This window comes from Rhinolophus ferrumequinum, chromosome 7 (genome assembly GCF_004115265.2).
Source record: "Rhinolophus ferrumequinum isolate MPI-CBG mRhiFer1 chromosome 7, mRhiFer1_v1.p, whole genome shotgun sequence".
In the NCBI taxonomy this organism is placed as follows: Eukaryota; Metazoa; Chordata; class Mammalia; order Chiroptera; family Rhinolophidae; genus Rhinolophus; species Rhinolophus ferrumequinum.
Window position 1 is genome coordinate 38,532,467 of NC_046290.1, and position 23,706 is coordinate 38,556,172.

The window sequence follows — 23,706 nt, forward strand, 5'->3', positions numbered from 1 at the left end:
CACAAATAATAAGAGTACTATGGAGAAACGTTTCAAAAACGGTCACAATAGACTTGTAAAAGGATGGAGAGAAGCTGAGTTTCATCTTCTCTGAAAAGAACATCCAATAACTGCACTTCATTTGAAAGGTCAGTTTTGAGTCAGTAAGAATAAAATGAGGTCTGGAAATCATTAAATCAAGTTAAAGATAAATAAACTGAAAGACAGCTTGAATTTTGGGTATTAAGTTACCAAGGCAGTTATTTCCAAATAATTCCAAAATATAAATTAAATGAAACTCTAAAGCCAGTGAAAGTTATCCTAGTTTGTAAGTAGAGGCTGGCTCACAGAAATCCAATCTTGTTTTTTAGAAGCTAATAATCACAAGAGAAGTCCTATTTCCAGCCAAAGTATAGCATGTGTGAGCACACACTCTCTCTCTCTCTCTCTCTCTCTCTCTCTCTCTCTCTCTCTCTCTCTCTCTCTCTCCCGCTTCCGCTCCCTCTTCCTCTCTCTTCCACACACTCTCCCATTCATATATAATATTGAATATAATTCCAGAGAATCCACAGACCATCAACTTCTAAGTCTTTTAAAAATTAAACACAACCCCTACCTTCCACCCCACCACTAATACCTATTCCTTAACTCCTCCCTCCCCTTTCCCTCAACTATTGTGTGAAGACACCAGAACCTAAGTTCAAACTATCTGTGTGTCCTTTAGAAAGTAACAGGGTTTCTAAATCATAGTTCTACTCATTTGTCAAATGAAGGAATTAAATTGGATGACCTATAACTTTCCTCCTACATTCAAAACGTGTTTTTTGTATTTCTACACCCAGAAACAAGTACAATTGACCTTTGAACAACATCAGCTTGAACTGCATGGGTCTGATTATATGCAATTTTATTTTCAATAAATATACAGTAGGTCTTCCATGTGCCTAGGTTCGCATCTGCAGATTCAACCAACCATAAATTGAAACACTATTTTGGATCTGAGGATGCATCTGAGGATGCAGAAGGCCAGCTGGATGCACATTTATCCACACCATTTTATATAAGGGACTCGAGCATCAGCAGATTTTGGTATATGCAGAGTCCTAGAACCAATCTCCCACAGTCACTGAGATATGACTGTAGTTAAGTTTTGGGGGGTCAAAAGTTATACACGAACGAGATCAGGCATGTTCAGGGTGGAGATACAAAATAGTCACCGGTTGTGAAGTACACTATGGGGGATATAATCAATAATGTTGTAAAAATCATGTAGGGTGCCAGATGAGCACTGGACTTATCAGGGGGATCACTTCATAGACTGTAGAGGCCTTACCACTGTGCTTCACACCTGAAGTTGAAGTAGAATAATATTGAATGTCAACTATAATTAGATATATATATATATACAGAGGGAACCAAAAAAAAAAGTATATACATTTTAAGAAAGGAAAAAACTGTATTAAAATTGTAATACAATGAATGAAGCTAGCATTCATTTGATTAACGCCATCTTTTAAGCGAACGTCATACTACACATTGCTACCATAATTCAATTCAACTTCAAAAAGTATTACATAGATAACATCTCTTAAAATGTGTACTTTTTTTTGGCACCCCCAGTATATACATATAGTCACGGGATATAAAGTACACCTAGGGAATATAGTCAATGGATAACAGCTATATACGATGTCAGAGGGATAGTAGACTTGTTGGGGTTATCACTTTGTGAGGGGTGTAAATGCCTAATCATGATGTTGTTTTGTACACCTGAAACTAATACAGTTAAAAAGAGAGAGAGAGGGGTAGCTAGCTAGCTCAGTTGGTTGAAGAGTGGTGCTAATAACACCAAGGCTGCCAGTTCGATCCCCACATGAGCCACGGTGAGCTGCACCCTCCTTAAAAATAAAAAGACAGAGAGAGAAAAGGAATTGAGATAACTAAAAAACAAAACAAAACAAAAAGTTATACACAGATTTTCAGTTATATGGGGGTCAGCACCCCAACAACCATGTTGTTCAAGGTCTTCCAAAGACCAAAGCAGAATCTCTTATGTGGAGAACTGTGATGGAATAGACACCAGAGAACTACTTTTGCTCCACCCTGAGAAGATGAGGTCTGCCTAACATCTGCAGCTATCGATAGCAGATGTGGTATCTTCATAGCAGTCTGGCAACCTGTCCGGAGAGGAAATGCAGAAGAGCTCCCTTGAGTGGATTAGTTTAATTTTGTGCATTGAAAGTTTTCAATTTAATTATATTTTAATAATGTCACTTCTGGCTTGAAAGCCTGTTATGAATGGTCTTGTCCAAATGTCACATTTTTCACTTTGGGGAATTAAGGCCCAAAAAGAGGAAAGTAACTTATTAAAAATCACAACGAACTGGCCAAAGGAGCAAATTGTACACAAAAGATTTGGAAGACCTTTAATAAGAAAATTGTAAAATTTTATTAAAAGACATTAAAGAACTAAATTGATAGAAAGATATAGCATGTTGGTGAATAAGGAGATTCAATATCATAAAATGTCAATTTTCCTCATAAAGATATATAGTTACAATAAAATTCCAATCAAAATAGAAGGAGTTTTTCAGGAAACATGATAAACCGATTCAAAATTTATATGGAAATGCAAGGGGCCAAAAATAATTAAAACATCTTAAAGAAGAAAATCAAAGTGAAGTGACTTGCCAGCTATCGAGGCTAATAAGACAATACTGAGGACACAGAACATGGCTTCTCAACCTCAGCACTATTGACATTTTGGGCCAGATAACTGTTGGTTGTGGGGGCCGTCCTGTGCACTGCAGCATGTTTAGCAGCATCCCGAGCCTCTATCCACCAGATGCTAGTAGCACCCCCTTCTAAGTGTAACAACCAAAAGTGTCTCCAGACATTGTCCCCTACAAAATGGCCCCCAGTTAAAACCCATGGGCCTAGTGAGACAATCCAAAACAAACACACATACAATTTAGAAATCTGATTTATGACAGAACAGACATTGTAGATCAATGAGAAAGTATAGACTGTTCAATAAAGAGTTCTGGCCAACTGGATATCCATTTGGGAAAAAGGAAATTGCATCCCTGAGCAGGCTGCACTTCCAAAGTGGTTTTACAACAGTACCTCCTGCCCACAGGCTCTCCTGCAACGTGATCTTGCCACTACCACCGTATCAAGTGGTGGAGTGAATTTCTCCACTCTTGATTCTGGATGAAGCCTTCTCTAATTGCTTTGATAAATAGAAGATGGCAGAAGTGACAGTGTGGCAGTTCTGGGCACTAGCCCTTCCCTGGCCTGGAACGCTCTTTCTGTCTCTTGGAACTCTCACTCTTCTATATTCCTCATTCTTGCGAAGCTCCCTCTTGGAAACTAGCCATCATGTAAGAAGAACGACTACCCTGAGGTCAGCATGCCCTGAGACTCCTCAGCAACAGGAAGTGTCCCTAAAAGGTGAGACTCTGCATGGAAAGAAATTGAGGTCAATGAGCTCTGAAGCCCCAGACTTGGGAATGAAGATGTCATCATGGAGATAGATTCTTCAGCCTCAGCAGCCCCAGCTGATACCTGGCTAAGCCCTTCCAAATTCCCAATCAAAAAAAACAATATGGAAAAATTACAAGAATAGTTTCAAGCCACTAACTTCAGGCATAGCTTTGTTACATGAAAACAGACAACCAAAACAGAAATTTGTGGCGTCAGGATCGGCAGTGAGTCGAGTCCTGAAGGGGCTCAGGGAGACTTGTTAGTGGAGCCTGGCCTAACAGAGGATGTTGTCATTGGAAGCTGGAAGAAAGACCCACGTTATGTAGTGGCATAAAGGTCAGTTAAAACTGTCACCTGCAGTAACATGGAAAGTACAAAAGGTGGCCCCGGCTACAGAGTTTTCCAGCATGAATGTTGACAGTACCAACTAGTTTCTTTTAGCCTCGATAACAAGGTATGGATAGAGATAAACTAAAGAAGTAACTGTTCAGTTTTTAAGAATTTAGAGGAAATAGTATAAAGGAGCCATGGCTTAATTCAAAAGTCAAACTATTTCTCTTCCCCAATTTCTCCCAGCAAAAGGTTCTCAAAGTAAAAATGGCCTTATAGCAAATATCAAATTCAAGATGTTTCTGGCAAAATATGGTCTCAGAGTAAGACTTTTGCTATAATCTCAGAAAGATTTAAAGCAGTACCTTATAGACCATCTTCTTAAATGAACAGTTTAAAAATCCTAAGGGTGTTGTACCATTGCAGACTTATAAGCATCCCAAGGCAGAGAAGTGCCTATCTCAAAGAGATTTGTGAGCATGACTTCTACCTCATGGATTAAATCACAATAAGATTCATAGAAAAGCCACACCATTTTAAGACAACAGTACTAGCAGAATCACCATCCACTTGGACGAAAAAGGAAACAGTTTCAAATGAAAAGAACAATCAAGACTCTGAAGCTTCTATAAGCAGGAGGTATCTGAGAAAGCCCCTCCATAGCAAACATAGGCCCTTTCTTATGAAAAAGGAAGAATGACTCAGAATGCAGAGGCAAGAGCCCAGGAGGCAGACACAGGAACCACACAGAATCACTCCCAAGAAACAGAACTGTGCCCTAATCAAGGAACGGGAGAGAGATGTTCAACTGCATTCTAGAAGGGCTATGGGTCAGTGATTGCTATATGTGATGCCAAAATGGGATGGATTTGGGGAGTGTTGATGGAGGAAGTGAATGCACTTTGCAAATGAATGTTGTGGCCTAACTGAGTTTTCCAAGGATGGCCACAACAAAACCTCCCTCCCATCCCATATGCTCTTCCACAACGTGACTTTGACACTCCCCATCAGCAGGAGATTTCCCTACCCCTTTGAATATGAGTGGACCTTGTGATAACTTTGACAAATAGGGCAGAAGCGATGATTTGCCATTTCCAGGTAGATCTTAGCTGCTGGCAGCTTCTTCTCCTTGCCTATTGGAAATACTTGTTCTGGGGATGCCCAGCCTTGGGACATAACCTCTTGGAAGCCAGCACAATGTAAGGATAGCAACTAGCCTAAGACCTTCATGCCACAAGCGTAACCCACATGGAGATGCCATAGAGGATGAAACCTCATGCAGAAAGAGAAAGGGACCAAGAAGCACAAAGGCACCATGTTTGTGAGCAAAGAAGAAGCCACCTTGGAAGTGAATTTTGTAGCCCAACTGATGCCTTGTGGGTAACGGGCAAACTGCCAGATGAACTCTTTCTAAATTCCTGACACAAAAACCATGACCAAATAAAATGTTTTAAGCCATTAAAGTTTGGGGTAGATTGTTTCTCAGCTATAAAAATAAAAACAGAACAATCCCAAATTCACACCATAAGTGAAAATCATGGGCAAAACTTAGAGCATAATATACGAAAACATCCCTCCCACCTTGGGTAATGAAGTGACTCTTTTTAAGCAAGATATGAAAACCACACAGCATAAAGGAAAAGACTGATACATTCACTTACATTAAAATTTAAAACTTTTCAGCTCATCAAGACACCATAAAGTGAAAAAATGGGAGAGCTTTGTAATCCATATAACTGACAAAGGATTAATATCCAGAATATATATTTTAAAACTCCTAAGAACTCATAAAGAAAAAAATCCTATAGAACAAAGCCAGAGACATAACCAGGCATTTCCAGATGTGGAATCAGGAATGATGAATAAAAATATAAAAAGATACTTAATCTCATCAGTAATCAAGGAAATTCAAAATAACATCACAAGGAGATAGCATTTTATTTTACGCTTACCAGATTGGCAAAATTTTAAGCCAGTCAATATCAAATATTTTCTACTACTGGAATAAAAATTAGCATATCCACTATGGAAAACAGTTTGGCATTACCGAATAAAGTTGAACATGAACATATCCTCTAATCTAATTCCACTAGTAGGTAACTCTGGGTATCTTAAAGAAACTTCTACAGGTGCAAAAGGAAACATGTCCATAAATGTTTATGGCAGCATTGTTTATAATAGCAAAAAAAACTGAAAGCAACCCAAATCGCCACTAAAAGAAAAACAGATAAATAGATTGTAGTATTTTGATATAATTAAATATAATATAGATGAGAAAATTCCATGAACTATAATTAAACGTATCAACATAGATAAATCTCAAAAATCATGAGAAATAAAAGAACAAATCAGAGAAGAATATTATACATACTTTTTGATATCTTTTACTTGTACATAAAATTCAAAACAGAAAAAATATTTCAGAAACAAATCAATATATTGTTTAAGGATACAAGCATAAGTGTTCAAACAATAAAGAGAAGCAAGGGAATGATTAAGACAGAAGTCAGGATATTGATGACCTCTGAGGAGAAGATGCAAATTGTGGATAAACGGGTGTTTGCTTTGTCACTCTTATACAAATTATTCAGATACAGTTTATACACTCTCCTTTGAAAGACATATTTTTCAAAAAAAATTGTTCAAGTATTTAAAACAGAGCAGAGCTCCCTCTAGTGGGATACATTTGTTTTTGCTTTAAAAATTATAAATTTAATCTTAACATGATCACAGATTCTAGAATTATAAAGACCCTCAGAAACAATCTAGTATAAACTCCACATTTGACCACTGAAGAAAGTGAGGCCAGAAAAGGAAATGGCCACAGCTAGTCATCCAACAAAACAACTCAAGTCTCCTATTGCCCCGTTACCAAATATCGGTAAGAAAAAAAAATTAGAAAATAATCCATACCAGAACTACTATCCTTTGATGTATTTACCTGAAATAAATTAGAACTTATTACCTAATCAATTAATAAAAATATTCTAGAGTATCTAAACCACAAGGGAAACATAGTTTATAATCTTAATAAATTTGTCTCATAAACAACAGAGGGCACCAAGATTTAAACTCCTTGCCATCATATATGCTAAAAGTATTCCTTTAGTATCAGCAGAAATTGACAGCGTCTGCAGCTTTTGCCAGCCTGCCTCTTTGCCTTAGTATGTAACCTAAAGCCTTAATACTACAAAAAAACAAAAAGCCTAGTAGTGATTATTGTAGGAGTTGACCTCTCTGAGACTGCCATTTCCCAGAAAACCCTGGGTTAGGCAAATCCGTAGCAACGTGGTGGGTTTCTCTGTACTCTGTACCCATTCACCATATTTTTCCAGCCCAGTAGTGCTCTATAGTACTGTATCACTTAAATGTTGAAAAACTGCTAATGACTACATTTCACAATACTGCTTTAAGATGTATCGGGGACATACAGTGTTTGAGGGAAGGCGAATGAGAGATGAAGCTGAAAAAAAAATTAGTTGCCAAACTAAGGAGACCTTTGAACTCCTAGCTCAGAAACTGCCCCTTATTACGTACGAATGAATATTCCATTGTGAGTAAAGGATCAAATGAGTATTTTTAAGGAGGGGAGAGATGTGACTTGATCTGAAAGGCACTCCTACATTAGATTAGCAATAACGATTTAGGAAATAAATTCCATTTGTATCAGAACAAAATATACAAGCTACGTATGAAGTTTTAAAAATGTGCAAGATTTATAGGGAAAACTACTACCATTGACAATAGTACCCATGAACTAACTACTTAGATCCCAATCTAACAAAACTTGTGCAGAGTCTGTATACTTAAAGTGCAAAACACTGCTGAGAGATTAAAAACGTAAATAAACTGAGAGATACACCATATGTTCTTGATTTGGAAGACTCAATTTTGTTAATTTGTCAAATCTCCACAAACTGATCTACAGATTCCACACAATTTCATTTAAAATCTCAACAGAAATTTTTATAAACACGTTGATTCTAAAATCTTTATGGAAAGTCAAAAGAACTGGAATCACCAAAACAATTTTGGAAAAGAACAAAGTTGGAGGACACAAAGCTGATTTCAAGATTTATTATAAAACCTACTGTCATCAAGACAATGTTGTAGAGTCCTGGACTTACAGGACTCTACATGGCGCTGTGTCCCATATCCATATGAATACATGGCCCAGGAACACGGGGTGGAAACAAGAGTCTCCCTGCTTACCACCGCTCCCAGTGACTCATCCCCACAACTAGAGGTCCTGTCCTCAAAAGAGAAGTACTCTTGTCAGGAGACATGTGAGATAGCAGGGCACGTTGGATTCCTCGTGGCAGGGAGCAGGTCCAGAAGAGGAATCACTAACATGGCAGGGGTAATTGATCCAAACCAGCAGGAAGAGGGCGGGTTGCGTGGGGGCAGGGAGGAATGACTGGCACCTCTTGGTATTTCCTTGTCCCACTGTAACTGTGAATGAGCATGTGCAGAAATATCAGCCTGAGAAGTGCATGGTTGTCAAGGGTCCCAAGTCTCAGAAATAAACTTTTGGGTCACACTACCAGGTAAACCAGCCACCCAAAACCCACCAAGGTGACAGCTGAGTGTGAGGAAGTTTACAATGGAGAGTGGAGAAGGCAAAGGAGCCCCGGTCATAACCATGAGACTAGCTGCAGCAGTAGGGGCTGTGTTCTTCCAAGTAGTTTCCATCTGCTAGTTTTCACCTCAGGAAGAAAGTCCCATAAGCATGTAGGAGTTGACCTTTCTGGAGGTCCCCTCCCCTCTTTGCATCCCTCACTCAAATTCATAGACCTCAGTAGGAAAATACCAACTTCCAAGGATAGGATGCCCCAGGAGTAGGATACATGCCTGCACCCTAACTGCTGGGGCAAAAAGCGGGAGTCTCTCCTACCTAGAGTTCCCTTGTGGGGACAGGGCCCTGCCTCCCACCAAGGCTCATACGAACTGGACTCTCACAAAACAGGAAAGTTTAGACTGCGTAGCTGTAAAACAAAGTCAAATGTCTATCCTACGTATTACTACTATTCAATTAACTCTATTCTAGAACACAGACTTTATTCCTACTCAATATACTAACCTTCGCTGCCTTCTCCTTTTAAAACACAAGTCTCCTCCATAGCCAGGTGTTTAAGAGACTCCACCAAATATACCCCGATGACATCCTAAACCTAAAACTCCAGCCAGGACATCTCCTCCCTGCTCTCCATATAAAGCTGACATGCACTTCTGACTAAGAGCTTGGTCTTGCCATCCCTGTCACCTGAAATATCATCTCCCTTCTCATCCCGTATTATTTTCAGAATCCAGGGTGAAGTTCTCCATCTGCTCCTCCACGAGGTCTCAAAACACTCCAGGCCACACCGAGTAGGTGACAGACACAATTCCTGCACTGGCCAGGCAGACAACATATCATGATACAGTCAGGGAAATGGTGGGAAGTGTGGCAACTAAAGTGGGTTTGCCCCATCTAAAAACTTTCAGGTTCGTAATTTTTTAAGACACTGTGTTAGAAGCTAATAACATTAAGTGCCTCTGGAGAAGGGAACTGGGTAGCTGGGGAAGAGAGGTGGAAGGGAGACTTTTCCTTGCATATATTCATTTGCACTTTGTAAATTTTGAACCACATGAAGTATTACTTTCACAAAATACACAAAATTGAAAAACAAAAATGAGATAGAAAAAATTTTAATGACTAAAAGCACTATGCCAGTCAAACAAAATAGATGTGTCAACCCAAGGACTGCCAGTGTAGCACTTCTAATTTATTGTTTGTTACAGATTAATTTTGATTAATTAATTAAATACTGCCTTGGTTCTGCTAGTTATCTTTGTCACATATGTATACTCAATCAAATGGGACTGCAAAGTTAGAGAGGAAAAGAATCATGTTATATATATATATATATATATATATATATATTTTTTTTATCTCCATCACTGCCTTGGATTGAGAAACATGTGGTATGTACTCAATGTTTGGAATCATAAGAGTTTAGAATTTAAAAAGTCCTTAAAGATCTAGTCCATCCCTGTCATTTTATAGATGAAAAAATTGATGCGTAGGAAGGCTAGGGAACTTATCCAAGTATTATAGGACAAGAGCCTAAGACTTGATGGAATGAATAAAAACAAAAGAAAAACAAAAATCACAGGCACACATTCTGAGCTTTACTAGGAAAACAAACGATTCCACTAGAGGGAGCCAATAATCCATTAACTTAAAGGTGAGGTTCCTAAAGCAGTTCCCTTCAAAAGATCTAAGGCAGTAATGACAAATTTTCCCAGGGCCACTGAAAATGACTAAAGGGACATACCTAAACAACGTAAATTCAGATTTCCGTCACTAAAGGTACAAATAGAGAATTTTCAAATCTCCAGCATTAAAAAAATGTTATTAGCGTATATATAGTAAAATTGATTTTTTTATTATTTTTTTTTGGTGTACAGTTCTATCAGTTTTAACACATTTGTATAACCACCAGAATCAGGGAACAGAACGGTCCCATTATTCCCGACCAAAAACCACTCCCTCCTGCTCTGACTTTGTAGTCACACCTTCCCACTGCACCCTACCACCACCAACACATAGTAGCTTTCCATTGTATAGATATAGTGTTTATCCATTCATCCATTGAAGAATATTTGGGTTGTTTTCAGCTATTGGCAATTATCAATAGAGATGCTATAAATATTAATGTAGAAGTTTCACTTTTCTAGGGTAAATGCCCAGAACAGGAATGCTGAGTCATATCATACAGTAAGTACGTGTTAACCTTAAAAACCCAAACTGTTTTCTAAAGTGACTACCATGTTAGGCTCTCACCAGCAATAAATAGGATTTCCAACTGTGCTGCTTCCTCACTAGCCCTTGCTATTGTCCTTTTATTTTAGCCATTCTAATAGAGATGTAGTGGTATCTTATCACCGTTTTAATTTGCATTTCCCTAAAGCTATTTATGTTAAACATCTTTTCAAGTGTTTATTTTGCTATCTGGTTATCTTTGGTGAAGTGTTTGTTCAACTGTGCTGTTCATTTTTTAATTGGTTCATTTGTATTCTTACTGTTGAGTTTTGTGACTTCTTTATATATTCGATACCAGTCTACTGTCATTTATATGGTTTGCAAATATTTTCTTTCCATTTATAGTTTGTCTTCTCATCCTCTTAATAGTGCCTTACACAGAGCAAAAGTTTTTAATTTGATGAAGTCCAATTTATGATTTTTTTTCTATTATAAATCATGCTTTTGGTGTCATGTCTAACAACTCTTTGCCTAACCCCAGGGCATAAAAGATTCTGCCTGTTTTTCTAAAGGTTTTACAGTTTACACATAAATCTATGATTCACTTTGAATTAGTTTTGTATAAAGTATGAGGTTTGGGTTGAGGCTCATATTTTGCATATAGAGGACAGATATCCAATTGTTCCAGCACCATTTGCAGAAAAGACTACTCTTTTTCCTTTAAGTTGCTTTTGCACCTTTGTCAAACATCCAACTGGCTGTATTTGAGTGTGTTTCTGGGATCTCTTCTGTTCCACTGATCCAAGCGTCTCTCTCTTCACCAATACCACAGTCTTCATTACTGTGGCTTTATATAGCAAGTCTTAAAGCTGCATGAGTCCTCTGTTCTTTTTAATTAAGAACTGTGAAAGTAACAGTATTCAATAAAGTTGACAATATCTACATAACAAATTTTAGTTTCAAATTAAAATCAGTATTTTGGAAATAGGCCAGGAAAAGAAAAACGCAAATATACGGGGAAAGGAACAGAAAGAAAAAGAGAAAAATGAAGTCGGAGAAAAAGAAAAAGGAAAAGAAAAAGAAGAGAACATGAGAATGACACGCATAAAGAGAACAAAGAAGGAAAAAGAGAAGGAACGAATAAAAACAACACAGAGAGGTAGGAAAATAAAGAGACAATGGTTCTCTACACATGAGTTCTCAAGCACTACAGCTGAGCCAGTGACTCCGTCTGGCTCAGAACACCTAAACCACAAACACCTTCTCAGTTACAAGCACCCACCAGAGCTTGCATTGTAGTGACAGCAGGTCAAGGGCCACGTGTAGGCTCCAGGCGAGGGATCCCTTACTGCTAAAGATCTGCACTGGGCAAAACACTCTCTTCATTAAATAGTACAAAACAAGCAATTATCATAATACACACTTCTATATCTATATAACCCATGACATTAGCTTTAAATAATCCTACATAATTGTCTGTTCACATACATAAATGGGCGGACTCAATGATCAGTAGGGAATCTCTTTAACTAGAACATGTCTGGTGTTTTGTTTAGATGTTTCAGAGAGAAAAGTGCCTGGTTCTCTGAGGATGAAATATATACCTGTCCACATCACAGGGTTTTTGTGAAGATCAAATGAGATCATGGAAGAGAAACTGCTTCATAAACTGAAATTTCTTATAAAACCACAAGGTAGCGTAACTGGCTTTCCTCATCAGCAGTCTAGGACCACGAAGTTTTCTCAGATGCAGAAAACGACCTCGGACTCAACTATGAGAACCATTCAGTGCAATCTCAAATTGTTTTCACTAGCAGCAAATCCAGAACTCTTTCTAGTCATCCGTACTAGTAACAGAAAGAAGTGTTCAGTTAATAGCTCTGGGTACTTCTCTGCAACATCTCCTTGATTATTATGAACATTCAGATATTAGGATCTTGCTTTCCTTTCTCACACACTAAAATTCACTATTTCCTTCTATCTTCTATACTTAGCTCTTTGATTCTTGAGAAAAAAAATCACTGTCAAATGTCCATGCAGTCACAGAACAAACACGACATAAACATTTTTTTAAACCTGAAATAAAATTTGACACATTCCAAAATAGAAGTTTAACTCATCATCTTTGTTATAAAATTCTCCAACATATATGTGTGTGTATATACAATCTGTCTTTTAAAAAATACTGTAAGAGCCTTTATATTTCATGTAGCTTTCTCTAATTATGCCTTGCTCTAACTCTCAGACCCAGGAAACTACCTATCCCCTGCGATATTTATACATTTAGGCTGATTATGTTTACCTTACCTCCTTTATTTGAGAACTTCTTGAAGACAGCTGATCATTTAATATATAGTACTTAATAATATATTACTAGAATTCTGTGAATATATAAACATGTGTTGACTACACCAAATGCTTCTTGTTTATTATTCTGTGTGTTTACTCATTCACTTGCTAATTTATTTAAAAAGCTAGGTCAAACCTCATGTTGTAGAAACGGAGGCAGTCTGGCATACACAACACAGGCTTCAGAGAAAGAGACCTCAGCTCACTGTCACTACTAGCTGAGTGACTTTGGAGAAGTTAGTAACTTTGGCTTTATTAATTTTCTAATCTTTAAAATTAGAATACCACCTACATCTATAGGTGTTGAGTTAAATGACAATTAATGCAACACATCTGGTACATCATAGGTGCTCTAGAATTTTAGTTCCTTCCTGCCCAGCAAGAACTCTCAACTGTCCATTCCAGTCTTCTTAATACTACTTATAAAGGCTCCTCTTCCATAAACTTGAGATTTAGAAGCATGTTCTAGAATTCCTCCACCTTACTGACTCTCCATCTATTTTCAAATCTAATCCTCCTCTAGCTCCTAACCTCCCTCATCTGCTTTCCTTATAATTTGGCTGTAGTACTGCTCAACTACAAAAAGCAGTTGGAAATAGAGCAAGTAGGAAAGGCTGCCCCTCTCTTCCCTGGTGGCATGCAACCCTCAGGACCCTGACCGAGCAGCAGTCCCGGAAGATGTCTGCGTGCAGCAGCTGCCTCCACACTCAGTAGCTTATCCTCAATTCAAGGCATATGCTCCATAGTCATTTACGTGTCTACATAGATTTCATTCCAGATTAATCTGAGAACATCAAACCTCAGGGATTAACTTACAAAATTCCACTCAGGAAAATGGAAGGCTGTGAGTTTTCAGGTAGTAAATAATGAAAGAAAATACTACCCCCTCTATAGCTCACAAATATTGTATAGGAGAAACCAGGAGGAAAATCATTATTTCACAGATGAATAGAATCTGTGTGTGTACTGTTTTTTAAAGGGGAACACAGGAAGAAGTCTTCACATCGAAGGGAACATGCTCTCACAGTCAATGCTGGGTGACCGCCTAGTGCATGGTCCTATTTTACAGTTCTGATAACTCTAAAAGCCTCATTGGACTCAATGAAAGGCATCCAATGTAAGGTAATGATAGAACAGACTGGAAGTTGCTCATCCAGGGAATCTTTCAGAAGTGTGCTCGCTAAATCTTGATGGTGTATGAGCAGTTAGTTCCCCAAGAGAAATATCACTGAAGAATTCCCAGTGAAGTGCAGCACGTGGAACCTGGGCTAGAAGGTCCACTGCCTGATGCTAAAATGCACGATGGCCTCAGAATAGGCTAAAATCACCCACAATCCTAATGACAAGTTGGATCAGCAAGCCAGAAATAACTGCCAAATGGAGAAATGACTAACTGCCCAGATGACAATCCTGACATCTAGAAAATGAAGATTGCTGATGAAGCCCCACGAGGAAGTTAGATACTAAACGTACAGCAACGTCTGGTCTTAGCCTTGGCGAAGGGTGACCACCCTTCTCTGCTTCTCCCTGTTCTGCAGCCTTTCTCAGCAGCTAGTCTCAATGAAGCCAAAGAAACGGTTCAGGGAGGAAAGAGTCAGGTTTTCTGTGCTCAAAGCCAGGTGTCCCGGTGGCCCCAAAATGCCCTCACTAAATGTGTTGTAAGAGCAGTCCTTATTTTTCTCTTGGAATAAAAGCAAGCAAATATTAAGAGTCCACATTCTCCATTTTTCTTTTAATTCCCCTCTGTTTCTTAGCACTTTGGAAGGCCTCTCTGTAGATAACTCAACAATTCCTCTTTTCTGGACTTGAGTGACTTCACTCCTCTTTAGTCTTCTCCAATTACATGAATATTAGGTAGGTCCCTTCCACCTGCACAATAACAGCCTCACATGCAGTGGGAATGGAAGTACAAGCAGAGACACCCATTGCCCTCAGATTATCTGGTGGTAAGTGTTCAATCATAAAATAGCACTGAAACGTGAGCAAAAATGTTCAGCGAAAAGCAGACAGGCTTTGGCAGGGCTAAGCTGAGACAACAGGGAATTATAGTACAATTTTTCATATGAGCCCTGAGCTGTGCTTAAAGATCAGACCCAGTCTGCCACTAACCCCTTGAATGCACACCTTCTCATTGCTCACAAAGGCCCAACCCAGAGCTACTGTTTCACCGTTTTTAGATTCTCTAGGACTAAGCTATTGTAGCCATTCTCTCGGGTGCCCAAAAGGATGAAAAGATTTCCTTACTGAAAAGTCACTGCAACAAAAGACTGCACAATTGGGTGCTCTATGAGCCAAGAAACATTGAAATCGGTTTTATTGTAACTACACATTCACTTCTCCACTCAACAAATCCCAAGGAGTAGCATCCCTCCAAGGGGCAAGGTAAATTCTTTCACATGAGAAAGTTTCAACAGACTCTGACCAGATCCACTCATTCTTCCCATACTCCTCTCCTTGAGGGTTTACCTGTACAAGTGACCATTGTCTTCAAATCTTCCTGACCCCATTTTCCCTTGATGTCTTCAATAACATGATTCTTCAGAAATTTTTTAAGCAGCTGGACCGTTTGTTTGCGAGTCACCTCGGGGCCAAAGTTTGACTGCACCTCAGTAGCTCATGTAGCCAATCCACAGCTTCCGCCGCCGTGAAGCAACGTTCATAACTTTTGAAACGACAGCGATGTTTCCGCAATGGCATTCTAGCACGAAAAAGCTCAACTGTTTCATTCCACTAGGAGAAAAAAAGAAAGGCATTTAGTAATCAACTGATTTTTTAAAGGTTTTTACATCCAAAATATTTAAGACAAATGCAATTTTTCTATTAAACTTGAAATTTTTATGTTTACAAGCTTCGTACTCTAAAGAAAAATAACTTTTAAAAATGAATTTATTCATTCAATAAATATTTACTGGAGATATTTCCATCAAGTTCTCCTATTATTTGAACATAAATTTTTACATTAATGAAAAACATATGATCAAAAATAATGGTAAAAGTGAACTCAATATGCTTGATTGACTTCTTGGAGCCCTATGTTAATATAACTTTACCTCACTCAGCAATTATTTACTGTTTGTTACCTGAAAGGCATTGTATGGGGAGAGGAAGAGAGATACACAATATATAGTGCCTGATGTCAAAGCATATTTTAAAATTCTGCAGAATATTTTCCTATTAAAACAAACAAACCAACAAACTCAACATCCACACCTTCAACACTCATCCTTAGATTAAAGGAAATGTTCACATACGGTGTTCTTCCTACATAATTACTCTCAACATCTTTTTAGGACCTGTTTTAGGACCGCATAGGCGCCCCGCCCATCTTCCTAAAAGTCCTGAAAACTCAAGTCTAAGTCTGTGGACCCTGAGAAAGTAGATACGCACAAAGAAGAGCTCCTGGTGTCTACCCAGACCAATATTTAAAAGCAGAGCCTAGCAGCTGCTTCTAAACAGGGGCCTATCATGCAAACTGCACTTCAGGGAGAAGCCCACACTGAACTGCCTCCCTGTACTGTGTTCCTGACAGCTGAGCCCGTCCTTATAAAGGAGTTCCTGCAATTGTATTTCAACCAATAGGACTGAGGCTTTCTCTGTCCAATCAGAGCTGGGCAGCTATATTAGCATCTTCACTGACCAATGAGAACAGCTCCATTCTGATCCATCAAGGCAGTGCCATTTGGACCAATCAAACCCAAAGATTTGGAGTCCTCATGCGCAATAGGACCGACCAATCAGGAAACGGGCAGGGACTTCTCTATTTAAGTCAGCTCCCCTCTGCTGGGAGCGCCCTTTCCCTTTCCACCCAAAACTGAAGACTGTTTCCCCTGCTGGAGCTGAAACACTAAAGACATCTCATCAGACCAGAGCAGAGCAGAGCGGGTTAGGCAGATCAGAGCAGAGCTGTGTAGCCAGAAAGGGACCTCATCTGAGGGCCACCTGGCCCCAGGGCTGCCTCACAGCCATGCTATTCCACAGCTGTGCTGTATCACAACTGAGTTATTTGCAGGAATAAAATTTTCTTCTTCACCACACCTCAAATTGGTGATTCCTGTTAGTGTTGAATTGGCGCCAACAACCATCGTTTGACATTCTTGTGACCATTCCTTCTTCTCTTTCAAGTACCATCTTTCCCCAAAAATAAGACCAAGCAGGACCATCAGCTCTAATGCATCTTTTGGAGCAAAAATTAATATAAGTCCTGGATTTATTTTAATATAAGACCGGGTCTTACATAATATTATATAAGACCCGGTCTTATACAATATAAGACCGGGTCTTATATTAATTTTTGCTCCAAAAGACGCATTAGAGCTGATTCTCCAGCTCCATCTTATTTTTGGAAAAACACGGTATATCACTTCACAAACTCTGAATTTTATTTTTCACCTCCTTTTCTACTCAAATCAAATTTCTAATTTCACCTTTTTTTAACTATAGTTTTTGATCTCAGTATGTTCTCATCTTAATATATTCTTTTTATTTTGACCAACAATAGTTCCTTATTTTCCCTTCTGATCAGGCCTTTCTTCCAGATTTCTCTCCCTACTCTCTACAGCCCAACCACGTCTGCAATTATTGTCACATTTCTCTTCTATCTTTGATGGCTAACTTTCTTAGCCACAGTAATAATTCCCGAGTATACCCAGGTGCTTAAAGAGCTGAAGTAGGATCTTTGCAGGCATGTGCTGGGGAAGATTATCAAAAAGACATGACCAACGATTTGACCCACAAACTGGACCTGGGCAACTGGAGGTTCTGACTCCCTCCATTGAGGTCGGAAGTGCATTCCCCCTGGCGTTCCCTGCTCCCAGAAGCTGCCCCAAGGATACAACCTTGACATAGAAATGTGGTAATGAGACTATCTGGACTGTGTACATGACTAAATCAAGTCAGGGCTTCTTGGGTATATGACTGACCCCAGTTTAGGCCTCTATATAAACTTTAAGATATGATGGGTGGATGGGTAGGTGCCATAAACTACTCATCTTGAGGCCACCCAAGACAATTCTCATATGTAAGTTTCCTTACTTATTAAACCTACCACCTACAAATATTGAGTGGTCTGCCTTTTACTTTGGTCTCTCCCTGCCCTCCATGCATGGGGGCCAGTTTCAGATTACACTGGGAAGCTCCCAAAGAGGTTGCCACCAACAGTATGCACCCTGGACATGTGGTACAGTGTACAACACATAGTAGGTATTTAATATGCAAATGCTAATTGGTCTTTCACTTTTTCTGCTTTTTAACACCACCTTCTAACTTTGTGCAATTTAATTCCACTCTGACTCCCAATCATGTCTTCTCCTGGTCAAATCCAAACATCTTTTTGCCTTATGCATATTAATCTTTGTACTTCATTTAACACTGTTATAAGCAATGCTCTAAATTAAGTTGGTACACATTTAAAATATTTTTTAACCTCTTAAAAACTAACACAGAAACAAGGCAAGCCATAGAGTAGGAAACATATGACCAGAATTTCTAAAACAAAACAAAACAAAATTCAAATCAAGGAAAAAAGACACTCCAATAGAAAAATGGAAAAAGACTTCACAGACACTTCATATAAAAGGATCTCCAAATTTACCAAAACATGTGCAAAGATGCTCAACCTCATTATCAGTGAAATGCAAAACAAATCCACAATGCAATCCACTCCATGCCTACAGAATGGTTATAATGAAAAAAATAGGCAATATTAAGTGCTGATAGAATGTGGAGCATGGAAATCTCATACATTGCTGGAGGTAATAAATCAGTACAATCGCTTTGGAAAACAGATTGGCAATATCTATAAAAGCTAAATATATGCACACCTTATTACACACCTTATGACCCAGCAATTCCATTCCACAGTATGTATCCAACAGAAATACATACATATGTTCACCAAAAAACACACTGTTCAGGACAGCACTATTCTCAATAGGCAAAAACCACCGAAATGTCCATCAACATCAGAAGAGATAAATTGTGATTTATTCATGCAATGGAATGTTGTACAGCTGTGAAAATGAATGGAATATTGCTACATGCAAAAACATAGATGAATAACATAGATAAAATGTCATACTGATATAAGACCAGATATGAAAAGTAAATATTATATGATTCCACTTAAAATTAAAAAGCAGGCAAAATTAATCCCATGACATTAGAAATTATAATAATGGTTAATTTGTATGGAGGTGGAAACTGAGGTCAGAGGGTACTTCTGGGGTACTGGTAATGCTGTATTTCTTTTAAGCAATAAATAAAAACAGAGTAACACATTTATTATATGTATTTCTATATAACATAATGAAATAAGATGCATTAGTTATTTTAAATGTAATAATTTGAAATTTCTTATTAAAATATACTATCTATCATATTAGGTTAAAAGGAAAAAACTCAAATATATGCTATTTAGAAGAAATACATTTAAAAGAAAGCAATAGGGATAATAAAAGGAATGGCTAAATGTGACCAATGCAAACAAAGAATACAGGAGAGAATCTCATTATTTGATACTAATATCAAATAATGTGGATTTTAGGATTAAAATACTAAATAGAACACAGAGAGGTGTTCTGTAATGATAACATACACAATTGATGAAAACAATAGTCATAAATATATATGCACCGAACTGCATAACAGCTACAGTAATAAATCCAAAACAAAAGAACTTGATAAAAAATGAAATTTTATTAAAGATTTAATTACCTGTCTTTAGATTTGAGTCACGCAAGGGGTTCTGTGTACACATCACTAGTGCCGCGTGCTGCAGATATAACTTAGGGTTTACTGGGAAAAAACTCTCATTATTCCACAGCATAAGCTGGGTACAAATATTCCAAGGTCAGCGGGCTAGGTGTGCCAGCCAAAGCCCTCCAGGAGAGAGCAAGCCCCACCTCCACACATTACATATTTATGGCTTAGCCTGAGAGACACTAGGAAACCTGGTTTCTCCAAGTAACTAGAAATGTGTCTAGGGATCTCCGGGTCCCAGATCAATGCCAGGGGACAGCAGGGGAGAGCTCCAGGCGTGAGGACCACAACCTGGCTCTCAGTGATTGGCTCTATTTCTTGACCTGGGTGTTGGTTACCTGGGTGTTCACTTTGTGAAAATTGAGTTGCACACTTATAATTTGTGCACTTCCCTATTTATACTCAATAAAAAAACAACAAAAACAAACCACACACAGGTTCATATAATAAAATCCTACTGAAGGGCAATCCACAATTTTAGATTACTAACCTGAAAGTTGGTAAATACGAGTTGGCTGGTTGTAGTGGTAGATGTGAAGTCAAATGAAATCATCATTACAAAAAGCCCTTCGTAAAAGATAATGCATTCCTCAAATATAAGAATAATATATAAAATTTCCAGGATAACCTCTTAAAACAAATTAGGGTGTTCAATCTATTCTACAGCTAGAAAGAAACTTTAGGGTAAAATCAAGACTCAGGGGGACTCGCAAAGCGGCACCTGTCACTCAGGTACTTGGCCTGGAACCCTGCTCTGTGATCTCCTTCCCAAGTCATCATCTCACTATACCAAGTACCCATGAACAGTACCATAGCTTTAAACGAGTCCCATGTACTTTTAACATTTTTAAAAATTCTCTGCTGACACCTAGCTCTCATGTTAGTCTTGATCAAATACGTTGGGAGGTAGAGTGAGAGGAAAGGTTAAATATTTTCATTTATTTTTTGTTGATTGAAATATCATAATCATTATCTGCTAAACTTACTTAATGTATAGTACTTTATAATAAAGACATGGCTCTCTGGGACCCAATATTTCAAAATACAAATAAATGTCCATAAATAAAATGTATTAAATAAATAAAGTCTATCAATTTATTCAGGTTGGTTAGCAGTTCCTCTACTTGTTAATTCAATTACAAAATAACATACGTTGTAACAACTTAAATGCAGAAATATATACAAGTCTGTCCTGTCTCTCTCCAATCCCACATACCTACCAAACATATACACACATATACAGAACTTTTCCCTTTGTATGTATGTGTGTTGTTTATTATTGTCATTGTTTGCTTCCTTCTCAAAGAAACAAAAATCATATTGTACACATTATCCTACAATTTGCTTTTGCATTTCACATACCATGGATCTCTTTCTGTGTCAATACCTATAGAGTTAGAGAATAAATGAGTTCCATAATTCATTCGATCACTTTCTAACTGATGGGCATACAGCTATTTCCAATTTGTTTTAAAAGTATATTCTTGTTTACGTAACCTAAAGTACCAACACTTTGATTTACTTACTTTTGATAGAACAGATTTCTAAAGCATATCAGCATATTTAAATCAGTTGTTACAATTCACACTCCTACCAACAATGTATGAGCCTACTGCCTTATCTTTGACCATCTCTAGATGTTATCATTCTTCCCACTGTTGTCAATCTATAGACAAGAAATGACATCTCTATGTTTGGTTGTATTTTTGTATTTTCATCTTTAGTTATTTTTATTTCTTCATCTGAGAAGTGCCATTTTTGTAGTGGGTTGTCCGTTTTGTACTCTGCATCTATGAAAAGTCGTACCGCATACAATTCTGTGAATATGAGATTAAAAACACTTCCAATTATGATGTAATTTATTATTGTTTTAGTCTAAAAACAGGAAGAATGAGAACTAATTCTGCCAAGATCCAGAGCCTCTCTGTTAGCCTTGAATAAGTGATGTGAACAAATTGAGGGAAGAAGGATGCATTATTTTCTATCCACAAAGGAGATTAAAGTCTTTGAAAATCCCTGATAAAGTACAAGCTGTACCTCACCCCTAAAGGTGGACCTACGAATAGCCCTGACCCTAGATGTTTTCAAATGGTAGACACAATTGTGAAGTGGAAGCAGATATGAAAACAGTTCTAAAACACCCTATTGGTTCCCTGCTATCACCAGCCATATTTCTTAGTGGCTAGCCCAAAGGAAAACCTAAATTGACACTAGTTGAATTTCTTCAAATGAATGAATAATTCGGGGGGGTCTGTAATAGATTGTTTCCAAAGATAAATTCCTCCTATCCTGTTTATAGGCACCTTGTGATGTGACTTTGACATTCGTCCATCAAGAAATGGAGCTGAATTTCTACAGTCTGGATTTAGCTGTTTGACTTGCTTTGACCAACGAGATCTGAACAAAAAGTCACAAGCAGAAACCTTCTTTTCGTTCTGCTGGAACCATGAGACTCTATGTGAAGACACTTGGCCCAGCTAACAGCCAGAAGCAAGTCAAGCAGCCATGTTAAACCACCAGTCCTAGTCAAGTTACCAGACGCTGGTGGCACATGAGTGACCCAACAGAACCCCAGACATAAGCGCAGCCCAGATTGCTGACTCACCGAATCGTGAGCAAGTAAATGGTTGTTTTAGGACAAATAAAACAATGCAGACTCCCCAAATCTCCTGAAATCATATGTAAAATTTCATGAATATGTGACATGTGCATTTTTCGGTAAAAAGGAGATAATCTTTTTCAGATTCTCAAAGTGGTCTGTGAACCAAATAAAAAAGCAAACAACCATCTGCCCCAACTATGATTTCTTCTTCTAGAAGCTGGCCTTCTTAGCTCTGGCTTGGCCATAGTGTAACTGGCCATAGAGCAATGATACTAATTCCCAAGTTAAGATGTGGCCAGATGTGGTGACAGACCAAGGAGCGAGTCCCTTCCTCCCAAATTACCATTATGCTTTCATAGAAAGCTGTCTGAAAACCTGCCGTGGACATACCAAATTGTCACCACTTATTCCATTATGGTAATCCTTTGAAACAGAAATCACTTAAACTACTTGCTCCAGGTCACAAAGAAATCAAGTACACCTCAGAACTCTGAATAGCAAAGCTCTTCTCCCAGGAGAAAAGGCAGCACCCTGGACCATCAAGGTATGCAAATGCTCTTTCAGACCATCCAACCAGGTCCATCCGTCATTTGCGGGTGCTGACAAAAACAGAAACACAACGGGCCGGAAACGTGGCCAGGGCGATCCACCTTTGTTCAGGGCACCGTTAGAAAGAACCTCAAGCGTCACCACAAGTGACACTCAGGACGGAGACACGCCCTGCCCGGACTGCCAAAGGGGTAGGGTAGCATTACAAGATGAGGGTGGGTCTTTTCCCTCCCGGCTGCAGGCCTAGGATACCGAAGACAGAGGCTGGAGGGAGTGGAAGGGGTGGGCACCTCGTCTTCCGGGCTCTTTAAATCCGGGGGCGCCGTTGATTGCCGAGAACCCAGTCTAGATCTCGGGAACAAAGCTGTGCCCACCCGCGACAGCCTGGGTTCCAATCATGGTTAGCATCTTTAAGCAACGTCCAGAAAACTGCCGCCCCAGCCAGAACACCGCCCCCCTCCAAACCCGGTCCGGCCTGCCCTGGAGAAGCGAAGACTGACCAGGACGCGGTCGGAGAGAAGGCCGAGGCATCGCGGGGCCGACAGCATTGCCCAGGCCTCCGCACGCTCACTCACCAGCTTGGTGGCCCGGTACGGCCCGGGGCCCACGATGCGGTGCTCCATGGCCCGCACGCAGCGGCGGCTGCGGCCGCGACAGCTCTGTTCTCCGGGAACCGACAGCTCCGCAGTTTGAATCGCGAGCCTGCGCGCAGCGGGCGCTGATTGGGCGGCTCTGCGGCACGTGACGGGAACTGAGAGGCGGGGCCACCGTGCCCCGCGGGGTTGGGGGCGGGGCCTGCGTTTCTTCCCAGACCTCCTGCGGCGGAGGGAGCTGGGGGCGCACGAGGACCCTGGGCAAGGTCGCCTGCTGACTCTTGTCCCACCTTGCGCACCCTCCAGAGGCGGGTGTG

At 39.2% G+C, this 23,706-nt stretch overlaps 1 protein-coding gene across 1 annotated transcript in view; it reads right to left on the minus strand.

Annotated features, from left to right (window-relative positions):
• The window catches only part of DEPDC1B (DEP domain containing 1B), a 53,459-nt gene extending 29,964 nt beyond the window's left edge, over positions 1 to 23,495 (minus strand). The window contains 4 exon segments of the mRNA XM_033110626.1: positions 15,356 to 15,383; positions 15,386 to 15,487; positions 15,490 to 15,619; positions 23,372 to 23,495. Coding sequence (XP_032966517.1) covers positions 15,356 to 15,383; positions 15,386 to 15,487; positions 15,490 to 15,619; positions 23,372 to 23,419 — 308 coding nt within the window. The 5' untranslated portion in view covers positions 23,420 to 23,495.
• Between the last annotated feature and the right edge of the window lie 211 nt (positions 23,496 to 23,706).